Below are 11,742 nucleotides of genomic sequence, written 5' to 3' on the forward strand. Positions count from 1 at the left end.
GGACACTTTGGGATTTACAAAACCATTCAGAACGTGGCCAAGGACTTTTGGTGGCCTAAAATGCGTTGGGATATTGAAAACTATGTAAAGTCCTGCTCTGTCTGTATGCGGACAAAAACACAAACAGGAAAACCAGCAGGACTGTTACAACCGTTACCTGTCCCACACGAACCCTGGAAGGACCTATCCATGGATTTTTTAACTGATTTACCCAAGTCCCAAGGAATGACAGCCATTCTAGTAGTGGTAGATTTACTCACCAAAATGGCACATTTTCTTCCTTGTGCAGGGGCCTTAGAGGCTAAAGAAACGGCCAAGTTATTCATCAAAGAAGTCTACCGGCTGCATGGGTTGCCAAACAGTGTAGTCTCGGACCGAGGAACTCAGTTCACAGCCAAATTTTGGAGAGCCATGTGGAAACAGCTGCAGACGGAGTTAAAACTCTCCTCCGCCCATCACCCCCAGACAGACGGCCAGACGGAATGCGTGAACGCTGTTTTGGAAAGATATTTACGTAGTTATGTGTCCTATCAACAGACTGATTGGGTATCATATTTGCATTTTGCAGAGTTTGCCTACAACAACTCCCTGCATTCCAGCACTCAACAAACCCCGTTTTTCGCTAATTATGGATTCCATCCTAAAGTCTTTCCAAGCAGCTCAGAGGGTATGCTGGTACCGGCGGCAAAGAACTTTCTTAGGGAATTGCAGGTGGCACAACAGACGTTGAAACAACAGTTAAACGAAGCCAAAATGGAGTACAAGCGAGTTGCTGACCTGCACAGGAAGAAGCCCCCCCCCTGCAGCCGGGAGATCGGGTCTGGCTGTCCACCCGCTTCCTCCAAATGCCAGGTAAATGTAGAAAATTACAAGACAAGAGGGTGGGTCCTTTTGAAATAGAAACTCAAATTAATCCCGTGGCGTACCGACTGAAGCTACCTGACACGTTTAAAATACATCCTGTGTTTCATCGATCCCTGTTAACAAAAGCCGCCCCTCCCAGTGAGTTACGGCCGGAGGAGCCTCCCGGAGCTCCGCTCCTGGTAAATGAGCAAACTGAGTTTGAAGTTGGGGAAATACTAGACTCCAGAATAAGATGCCGCAAGTTGCAGTACTTGATTCACTGGAAAGGCTATGGACCAGCTGATAGATCATGGGAAGATGAAGTTGACGTGCATGCTCCAGACTTGGTAAAACTTTTCCATCAACGTTTTCCCCACCGCCCCAAGTCAGCAAAAGGGGGGGCAGCTTGGGAGAGGGGATGATGTCGGGAGGCAAAGTTGGGGTCCCGAGGGGTTGGAAGAAGAGGATTCAGACGGATGGCAGGGAGGAGTGGGAGCAACTTCGCCCTAGTGGAGCGAAGACGAAACAGAGGAAATGCCAGAGATAGGGTTGCTTAGCAATGGAGAGCCAGAGAGCTTTGGAGTTTCAGAATCGTCCCTGGACATTCCCATGCCTCCCCTTCTCCGAGGCTCAGAACAGGAGGGAGAAGAGGGAGGGCTGCCCAAGGCAGAAAAGCCACGTGGCAGTTTACCATCAGCCCCCCCCATCCCCCATACTGGAATCGGAAACTTCAGAAGAGGAGGGGCCGATGCTTCCCCCTTTGCCGCGCACACGAAGACATCTGAAAAGACAAGAGAGAAGGGGGGGAAGGCGGGTAGTACCTGAGGGGCAGTTAAGGAGGAGCGAAAGGTTGCGCGCCCATTTGGCCCCTTCTTAAAGAACAAGCGGGAAGCAGCTCCTTGCTCTGTCAACTTTCTCTCAATGCCGCAGGACCTGTATTTCTGTACTGCTTCATGAGAAGACGCAGTCTTTGTTTGGACATTACTCTAATAAAAACTGAATTACTTACAACCCCTGGTCCGGTTCCTGAGTCTCATCCTGGGCCTGACAGGAGGGGAGAGTGTTCTTGCACTCGGGTCCTACTTGCGGGCTTCCCCCAGGCACCTGGTTGGCCACTGTGAGAACAGGATGCTGGACTAGATGGGCCACTGGCCTGATCCAGCAGGCTCTTCTTATGTTCTTATGTTCTTAAGCCTCTGCCGCCATCTTGGTTGATGGCACGCATGTGTGCCAAAGAGAAGAAGGGGGACCCAAACACCAATCAGCCTAGGGGCCCTCCTCAGCTTAATCCAGCCCTGACTGGGAGGCAATGATAAACCCCTTCTGAATACTGCTTACCATGCAAACCCTGTTCATAGGGTTGCCATCAGTCGGAATCTACTCGAGGGCAGACAATTCAATTTGACTCTATAGTTTTTTGGTTTTATAGTTCTATAGTTTTTTGGCTCTAGAATTCCTTGTCAGTCACAACCCTGACTTCTTATTGGCTAAAAACCTGAAGGGGCAGGGATTAGAGCAGAATTTAGAGCAACAATTCCCAACGTGGGTGGTAGTGCCCCCCTGGGGGGCATTACAGGCTTTCAGGGGGGCATTGGCGTGACTACAAACTTTAGGGGGCGTTTGGGTTCATTAGGTGTGTTTGGACATTTGGCGGTCTGATGCGACAGTCGAAGCATTTAAGTTTAATTTTATTTAATACACAAATCATTAATTTTTAAACTGTTTCATCCCCAGTTAGAATGTATTTAATAGTCTCAATTCATTGAAATAACACTATAAATAGTGTGTGCTCTTTAGTAAAGAAATTCTGAATAGTGGCCAGTGTCATATCAAGGAATGGGGATATTAGCCATGCCCCGGCACTAAGTAATGTTCTGATGCTGTCTTGAGAGATGTTGGAACCAATCACGAGAGAGTGTTTGATAAGCTGGGTGTATTGGTGGAGGGCGCATTCTTCCAACGGATGAGTTCCGTGTGCAAACGGGTGACGCAGACAGTCAGTTATTCTCTGGTTTTCTTAAGGAATGGGACACGCTCTCTACCTGTTGTTTCTGTGATGTTTAAATGAACTTGTTTAACGAAACAATGTCGGTAAACTGAATGAGTTTGTTTTTAAGTAACACAGTGTACTCTATTGGTTCATACTGTGTGGACTTAATTAGTTCTTTATATTGCATTTCCATCTTATCTCGTTGAACGAGGATTTAGTGCAGTGAATCTCATACTAGTGAAGAATCAAAACCGTTTGGATATTGTTAGTTGTGGTGACTTAAGACTATTACTATCCAAGTATACTCCAGATATTGTGAAGTTAGCCAAAATTCATCAAGCTCAAGGATCACACTAGTATTTTATAATAAATCTCATTTTATTTACTTTTCTATAACTATGTATGCATATTAATAAATCATACTAAGAATTCAATGTGTAATCTAAGTGCAATAAAAAGGCATGATAAAAACGATAAGTAATAATCATTGAAAATACCTTTTATGCATTACTCATATTTTAAGGGAAGAATAGGAAGCATTGGCATATACTTAATCTGAGGGTGACGTTGGGCACAAAAAGATTTTGCAAAGGGGTGTTGGGTCAAAAAAGGTTGGGTAACGCTGACAGAGCAACTAAGAAGTTGTGGGGGGGCTGATGTTTTGGTGTATATCTCTGGAACCAGACCACCTAGAAATTTAATTTTTTTAAAAAAATAAAAGCTGAGCATCCGGAGATTAAGGTGAGTCACCTGGAGACCTGAAGGGGAACCCCAAAAACTGGAGTCTCCACTGAAAAATGGAGATCTGGTAACCCTACTTGGTTAACAACCTAAGTTTTAATGATGATACACAAAACAGTGAGAATTCAGACTTCAAAGTCTAAAGTCTAAAACAAGAGTAAAATAATCCAGACTCCTGTTGGTGTTTTTTCTGTCATAATTTCTCAGTGGTCTCATAATTTCCTGCATTAAGCAGGGGCTGGACTCAATGGCCTTATAGGCCTTTCCAACTCTATGGTTCTATAAAATTAATTAAAAATCAGCCATGAGAAAAGGTTTCTAATTCCATCAGCTATTGATCCCTCTGCTTGCTACCTGATATTGAGAAGCTGAAAGCAGCTTGGCCTTTTAATTCATTTGTTAAAGAGATAAGCAGCAAAATAGAGAAGTGTTCTGAAACAGTGTAAGGGATAGGAAAACAAGAAGTTGCCTTTAGGCAGAAAAATGTGTCACAAGAGATGTCAGATTGAAATATTCCGTCTGAAATATTGAGACAGCATGAACCTGGCATGAACCAGCTGTGTGATAGGGATGGTACCAACACCCTGGCACATGGATGGGCATGGCGTAAGGTGGGACAAAGACCACCCTTGGGCATAGGATTTTACCATATATAGTTATAAGATTGTGCTTTTGCTATGACATGTATTATGATGTATTATGAATTTGTAAAGTTATGTATCCAAAGGGTTTGCATAGAGATGGTCCTTTGTGACCCCTCTCCCTGATAGCTATCAGTGTATGTTTCTTGGCTTAATAAAACTCTGTCCTTCTGGCAGTTTGATTTTAAACAAGTTTTGGAGTTTGTTTTCCTTCCATAGCCATGTTCACAGAGTACATGTACTCCTATTACTGACCTTGCCCCATGCTCTGACCTTCACTTTCTGCAGTTTAAAGGTTTAAAAAAATGCATGGCTCAGTTTTAATTAATTTAAGAAAATTAACATTGGAGTCTAGGGTACCACAGGAAAGCTCAATAAAAACCAACTGTCAATGTTCTAAAAGCCAGACTAACAGCTGTTTGGCTTGGCTAATCAGGGGACCACACTCATACCAGACATTTATTCTACTTCAAACAGTCATGGCTTCCCCCAAAGAATCCTAGGAAGTGTAGTTTGTGAAGGTTGCTGAGAGTTGTTAGGAGACTCCTATTCCCCTCACCATATGCTCAGGCACATGATACCAAATTCTTCCAAGCTACACAGGAAGTGGGTGGGACTGTGAAAGAACAACCCAGATTGTCTTTCCATTTTGACAAATTTGTAGGACAGTACAATATCTGAGAGAGGAGGTCAGGTCACCTGCTCCCCTGGTGCATTCACTATAGCTGTCCAATTTCCCTGCTTTTTACATATCTGTTGGCTATAGGTACATTCTTAAACTTTTAGGGGGGGTTGCCTATTAGTAAATATTTGCTTCAGTTTTGATCAGGGAGGGAAAGCTCTGTCAATTTCAGTTCTCGCAGTTTCTCATTTTTCCAGTTTTCTACATATCTGCAGCTATTTGTGATATATTTTTTTAAAAAAATTCTCACAGACGTTCTCCAGCATTTTAATGCAAATTTCTCCTAATAAACACATTTTTGTAGGGAGTTTTGACCAATGTACACAATTATGCAAGTAATTTCTCATCCTATAACACATTTTATATGCTATTCTCCCTCATATATCCATTCTTGTGCACACTTTCCCCTAATACTCTTCTCCCAGGCATTTTAGCATGTGTTTTTAAATTGTTTTAAATTTTTAAATTGTGTTTTCAATTGTTTTTAAAAATATGTGTTTTAAATTTGTATATTTGTTTTTAATGTTTTTAGTTATTGTAAACCGCCCAGAGAGCTTTGGCTATGGGGCAGTATATAAATACAATAAATAAATAAATACGTGCATTTTTGTAAACATAGTTTGGTTGGCATTGCAAAATTCAAATAAAAATTCCACCATCACAGGCATATAGAATCAGCACAGGAAAATAGGAAGTTTCCTTATATTGTCTACACTGACTGGCAATGGGTCTGCAAAAGTGGGGATGCAATCAGTCCTACCTGGAAGTGTCAGGGATTGAACCTGGGACCTTTTGCATGCAAAGCAGGTACTCTACTAATGAGTTATGGCCTTTACTTCAAGGAGAAGGGAGACGTATGCAATTGGAGAGAGAGGGAGATGGGTTGCTGGATGCCACTTCTTTTGTGCGGAACATATTCCTTACAACTTAAAAAATATCTGTTCCCTGTGAAATATCGAGAAAATGCTGACACCCCCCCCCCGTCTTCACCAACTGCAAAATTTGTTGGGAACGTTTTCTTATGGTCCTTTCAATGACACATACAACCCAGTGTCAGGGCCAGGCTATTTTGCACCCTAGGCAAGGCTAACTACTTGCACCCCCCAAAAAAAATTGCTAACTTCAATTTTCAAAAACAGATGTCTTGTATAAAAAATGAAAAGCACAAAACTTTAAACTGCTAAATTTATTTTAGTTGCATTTTTTCCAAGGGTTAAAAAACTAATCTGTATAAAACTGTGCCCCGCAAAGGTCAGTACTGTGCCCCTCTGAGGTCTGCGCCCTAGGCGGCTGCCTAGTTGGCCTAGTGATAGCACCGGCCCTGATACAAACACATGACAAACAAAAGTTCTGCTGCCAACTGACAACATTATCTTTTGGATCAGAGGTGGAGAGACTCAAAGGGAGACATCGTCTTTCTACCACCCAAAAGGGTGCTCTGCAGAGAAGAAGGCATGGCTTTATTCTCACACTTTTGTCCCAGTGTTCCACCAAGGAACTCAGAGTGGTGTGCCTCAGTTCCTCTTTATCTCATCCCCAGGGTGATGAGATAGTTAGAATGGAACTCAGTGAGTTTCACAACTGAGTGGAAACTTCAAGTCTCTCAGTCCACATTTATTTGCAGGGATGACCAATGTGGTACCTGCCAGATACTGTTGGACAACAATATTTATCAGCCCCAAGCCAGCATGGCCAGTGGTCTGGGATGATGGGAGTTGTACTCAAGCAACATCTGGAGAGCATCTCATTGGCTATACCTTTGCATTATATGATGCCCTTTTCCTCTCATGTGCTCTGAGGATGCACTTTCTGCCCTTCCAAATATGCAATATTTGGAAAAGGCAGCATGCGCCATAATGAAGGGATGGTAGAATACTGTGTCCCAAGATATGTTATTTCAGTGTTAATGTTATGTTGTTCTTGAGAGACATATTCCCCAGATTCATTCCGGTTAATGATTAAAAAACTGCAGCTAGAACTTATGAATGGCATTAAAGCTCTGGGCTGCACAGACACACACCTGCTGGATCTCTTTATGGTCCTCTTTATGGTCCACCATCAGAACTGGTGATGAGCACCAATATAAGGTCCAGAGAACAATGTTTACCCACAATTCTGACACCTCACTTTTGGCAAGGTTTCTTCTGGATGAGTTGAACCTTTGACCCCCACTAAGGTACGAAATCGGAATGGTTAACAGGACAAAAGAAGACTGGTGGGGATGTAAAAAGATGGATTTGAATGGGTGTCATCCGGGAAGGGGGGGGGAGAAGAGATTGCACTTCTTCAAGGACATGTTGCTAGATAATTATAAAATAACTGTATGTGTGTATATGAGTGTTCAGAAACAAAGAAACTGCCATTTTGGAGATAGAGGCAGACAAAGGACTAGCTCTGAGCTCTGGAAATAACCTTTTATGGGGCTACCTATTTGGGGGATCTGACATAGGGCAGTGCATTTGCTGTTCCTCTGTTTCAGTTGCCTGCCTCTACCTATGCTCAATACATTCAAATATTGTAGACATACTTAAAGTCTCCAGTCATTTCTTCCTCTGTGGGAAATCTGGGCAAGCCTTGCCCCTGGAACATCTCACCACTCAGGAGATTGGACAATGTATAAAATAATACATACTCATCAACATTCTGTTGCGGGGGGGGGAAACAACCCAAACCCTCCAATCATCACAAAAAAAAAGCGCAAAGCAGACCTGTGATAGGTCCAGAGATTCGTCTGGGATGGACATTGTCCTGCTATATGGTTTTAGCTAAGCAGATCACAGCTGTGAATCGGAGACTGACTTGGGATGCAGTCATGAGTGTAGGAAGTATATGTGGGTTCCATAAACAGGGCACCATGTGAAATATTACATATTAGACAGGGGGCATCTCTGTTATCTTTTCGGCACCTATTGAAGACCTTCCTCTTTCAACAAGCCTTTTAAGTTGAGAATTATCCCAGTCTGCTTCTGTGTTTTAATTGCTTTTTACTATGTCCTTGTTGTTGTTGTTATGTGCCTTCAAGTCTACTATGACTTATGGTGCCCCTGTGAATCAGCGATCTCCAACAGCATCTGTCATGAACCACCCTGTTCAGATAATATGTTCTTAAAACTTTTTTAAAATGACAATATGTTTCTTAACCTTTTTTAAAAGATGTCTTCAAGTCTGTTTTTATGATGTTTTAAAGTGTTTTTAGTGCTTTTGTTTGCCACCATGGGCTCCTGCTGAAAGGAAGGGCAGGACATAAAACAAACAAATAAATAGTCATGATGCCGTTTGCCCTGGGGGCAAGCAGGAAAGAAATAAGATCATTGCGTGGGTTTTAACAGATTGTACACACCTTTATCATGACTCTACTTAAGGCAGAAAATGTCTAGCTAGGGCAGGGATGCTAGGGAGGATTTTTCATCATAGGAACAGAGGAAGTTGCCTTATACAGAAGTCCATCTGCATTGGTCCATCTAGCATCTACATTGACTGGCAATGTGTCTCCAGGGTTCCAGAGAGGGATATCTTTCAGCCCTATCTGGAGATGCTGAGGACAATCCTGAGACCTTTTGCACATAAAACATGTGTTCTACTACTGAGTCAGGGCCCATCCTCTATCATGCCTTCCCATTTAACAACGCTGAAAGGAATTGCAAAGAGAGCATCTTTTGGTAAGTTGATAGCTTGCTAGCGGTCCAGGATATTTGGCTGGTGTTTCATCAGTGACATGAGATTTTCCCTTGATGGCTGAAGAATCTGTCTGCTTGTGTTTGGAAAATGATGCTTTTGGAAGACCTTCCTCTTTCAACAAGCCTTTTAAGTATGGACCTCATCTTAGTCTGTGTCTGTGTTGGAATTGCTTTTTAATATGTTCTTAAACCTTTCTTAAAACGTTTTTTTAATCTTAGAAGTTCTTTTTAAAGCTTTTTAAAGAAACATTTTTAAAGATGTTATGTTTTAATGTATTTTAAAGTCTGTTTTTATGATGTTCTAAAGTGTGTTTAGTGCTTTTGTTTGCTGCTCTGTGCTCCTGTTAGGAGGAAGGACAGGATATAAATCAAATAATAAATAAATAAATAACAAATGATTCCCCTGAGATCTAGAATGAGGTCAGCAGAACTGGTCTGATGTTGGATTTTACAGTTTGCATTTTGGAAGCAGAAAGACCTGTCAGCTGACTCATTTTGGGGGACTTGATGCATGACTAGTGGTTCTGCTGTGTTGTGTAAGTTAGGTGTTATGTGGACACCACAATTCACCAGTACTTTCTCATCCAAAGGAAATGAAAACAGGTAGCCTTGCACCTTGGACTCATCATCACTATCGTTTCCACAGAGTTCATATAATCTGAGTTGCATGATATGACTTGGCAATATAACAGGATTTCGCAGCCAGTGGTGACAGAGAGTGAGAAAATGTCACTGGCACAGCAGTAGGAATGGGAAAATATTCTGGTTGCCTTGTAATGTGAATCTACCCAATTTGCACATTCCAAACCAATATGCAAACAGAAATGCATTCAAAATCAGCAGTTCTCTGAATTTTATGATGCAGTTCTGCAGCCAAAAAAATTGTACAAAATAATAGAATCATAGAATAATAGAGTTGGGAGGGGCCTAAAGGCAATATGAGTCCAACTCCTTGCTCAATGCAGGAATGCAAATTAAGGCATACCAGACAGGCTTCTGTCCAGCTGCCTCTTGAATGCCCTCAGTGTTGGGAGACCCACCACCTCTCTAGATAATTGGTTGCATTGTTGTACACCTCTAACAGTTAGAAGTTTTTCCTGATGTTCAGCTGAAATCTGGGTTCCTGCAATTTGAGCCCATTATTCTATGTCCTGCACTCTGGGATGATTGAGAAGAGATCCTGGCCCACCTCCGTGTGAAAACCTTTCAAGTACTTTAAGAGTGCTATCATATCTCCCTTCAGTCTTCTTTGACATATATATTTGGGGGAAGTGTGCTTACAAATGCATATGTTATTGAAAATAACCAACAAAAATACATTTTATTATGTTAAATGTCTTGCAAAAATATTTTTGTTGTGCAAAACTGATTCAAAATATGTGTACATTATCCCAATCTGTATCTGTATTTGATCTGAAATTGTTGCCATACTTTTTTATTTTAGTTTTTATAATGTTTTTATTGTTAATGGCTTTGGGATATTTCAACAAGAAGCAATTCATAAATGAAATTAGTAATTATTGGAAGAAATATTAACAAAAATGCTGATGAATTTTCAGGAGGACTTTCACACAATCCACAGCTTGAAGCAGAAATGTGGCAAATTGAAGTTGGAAAAATAAGAACAGAGAAACCAAAATTGACCGATTCATCCAACCCTAAACAGGAGATAATATTCACAGCAATAGTTAATAAATGTTATTGTCCCAAAACAATCTGTTTGAAGCACATTCTTCATGACTACATCTTCCACCACATAATTTATATCTAAGCATAACTAGTTGCATTTGAGGTAAGGGGTATGATCTGAAACACAGAGGTAAGAGGAGGACTGCCCAACTTCTCCACTTAAATGTGAAGCCCACGTAACTTTTGTCTTCCAATGGAAACAGGATAAATTACGGCATGTGATGCTTATGTTACATACTCCCTTTTTGCATGCACTGATGATTCTGTTATCTGACCACAGATGGATTGGGCCAATGGGACTGCCATCGAGGAATTCATTTTGTTAGGCTTTGGAGTTGACCAAAAGAAGCGGTTCCTGCTCCTTAATTTTTTCACCATTCTCTACATGCTCACTTTGACAGAGAACATCCTCATCATCACACTCGTGCTTCTAGATGCCCACCTGGCCCAGCAACCCATGTACATCCTGCTGAGCAACTTCTCCTGGCTGGAGATGTGCTATGTGACTGCCACCGTACCCCGTATGCTCTTTGATCTGGCATCTCCTCGTGGGATCATCTCCTTCAATGCCTGCTTTCTCCAGTTCTACATTTTCTTCTCACTTGGGAGCACTGAATGCTTCTTCCTTTCAACGATGGCTTTGGATCGGTATTTGGCCATCTGCCACCCACTGCGTTACCCACAAATTATGTCCCCAAGTTCCTGCTATGCCTTGGTGGCTACTTGTTGGGTCTTAGGCTTCCTGTGGTACTTTACTCCAGTATTTTGGATGTTCAACTTGTCCTTCTGTGGCCCCAACATCATTGACCATTTTTTGTGTGATCCTGGTGTCATCCTGTCCTTGGCCTGCCCTCCTCTAGGAAATGTTCCATTTCTATGCCAGGTTTTCATGAATGTTCTTTTTTTTGGCAATGTCTTCTTTGTTGTGCTATCTTATAGCACTGTGATTCTCACCCTAACAAAAGCCTCTTACCAAGGCAATCGTAGGAAGGCCTTCTCTACCATTTCTTTCCACCTAGTGGTGGTGACACTGTTTTATGGCTCACTGGCAGCAATGTATTTAATCCCAGGAGGAGAGAGCCAGTCAGAGGTCACAAAGGCAGTGACACTCTTCTACACGGCCATTACGCCTTTTCTCAACCCTTTGATTTATTGTCTGAGGAACAATCAGGTAAAAGAGGCCCTGGGCAGGTTGCTGAGGAGAAAAGTGAGAGGGTAAAAAGGTTGGACAGAAGAAGAAAGTCAAACAAAACACAAAGTTACACAATTGAAGAGATAAGATGAAGGAATTCAGAACTGGGCAAGGGAGTACCTCTTCTTCCTTTGAGTTTTATCTATTCAGGGTGCCCAAAAACTAAGGCAGGGACAGAGCTTGGAAAAGTTACTTTTTTGAACTACAACTCCCATCAGCCCAATCCAGTGGCCATGCTGGCTGAGGTTGATGGGAGTTGTAGTTCAAAAAAGTAACTTTTCCAAGCT

General features: G+C 42.0%; 1 protein-coding gene across 1 annotated transcript; it reads left to right on the forward strand.

The window, feature by feature from the left end:
• The first annotated feature begins 10,543 nt into the window (after positions 1-10,543).
• Positions 10,544-11,482, forward strand: LOC133367373 (olfactory receptor 11G2-like). The gene has a single exon (XM_061591473.1). The coding sequence runs from the start codon at positions 10,544-10,546 to the stop codon at positions 11,480-11,482; it is 939 nt and encodes a 312-aa protein (XP_061447457.1).
• Positions 11,483-11,742: the final 260 nt, after the last annotated feature.

The sequence above is a fragment of the Rhineura floridana genome, chromosome 11, assembly GCF_030035675.1.
Source record: "Rhineura floridana isolate rRhiFlo1 chromosome 11, rRhiFlo1.hap2, whole genome shotgun sequence".
NCBI classification, from domain to species: domain Eukaryota; kingdom Metazoa; phylum Chordata; class Lepidosauria; order Squamata; family Rhineuridae; genus Rhineura; species Rhineura floridana.

What these genes read in the sequence shown, in the direction of transcription:
- LOC133367373 (XM_061591473.1), top strand. Translation starts at nt 10,544, where the DNA reads ATGGATTGGGCCAATGGGACTGCCATCGAGGAATTCATTTTGTTAGGC.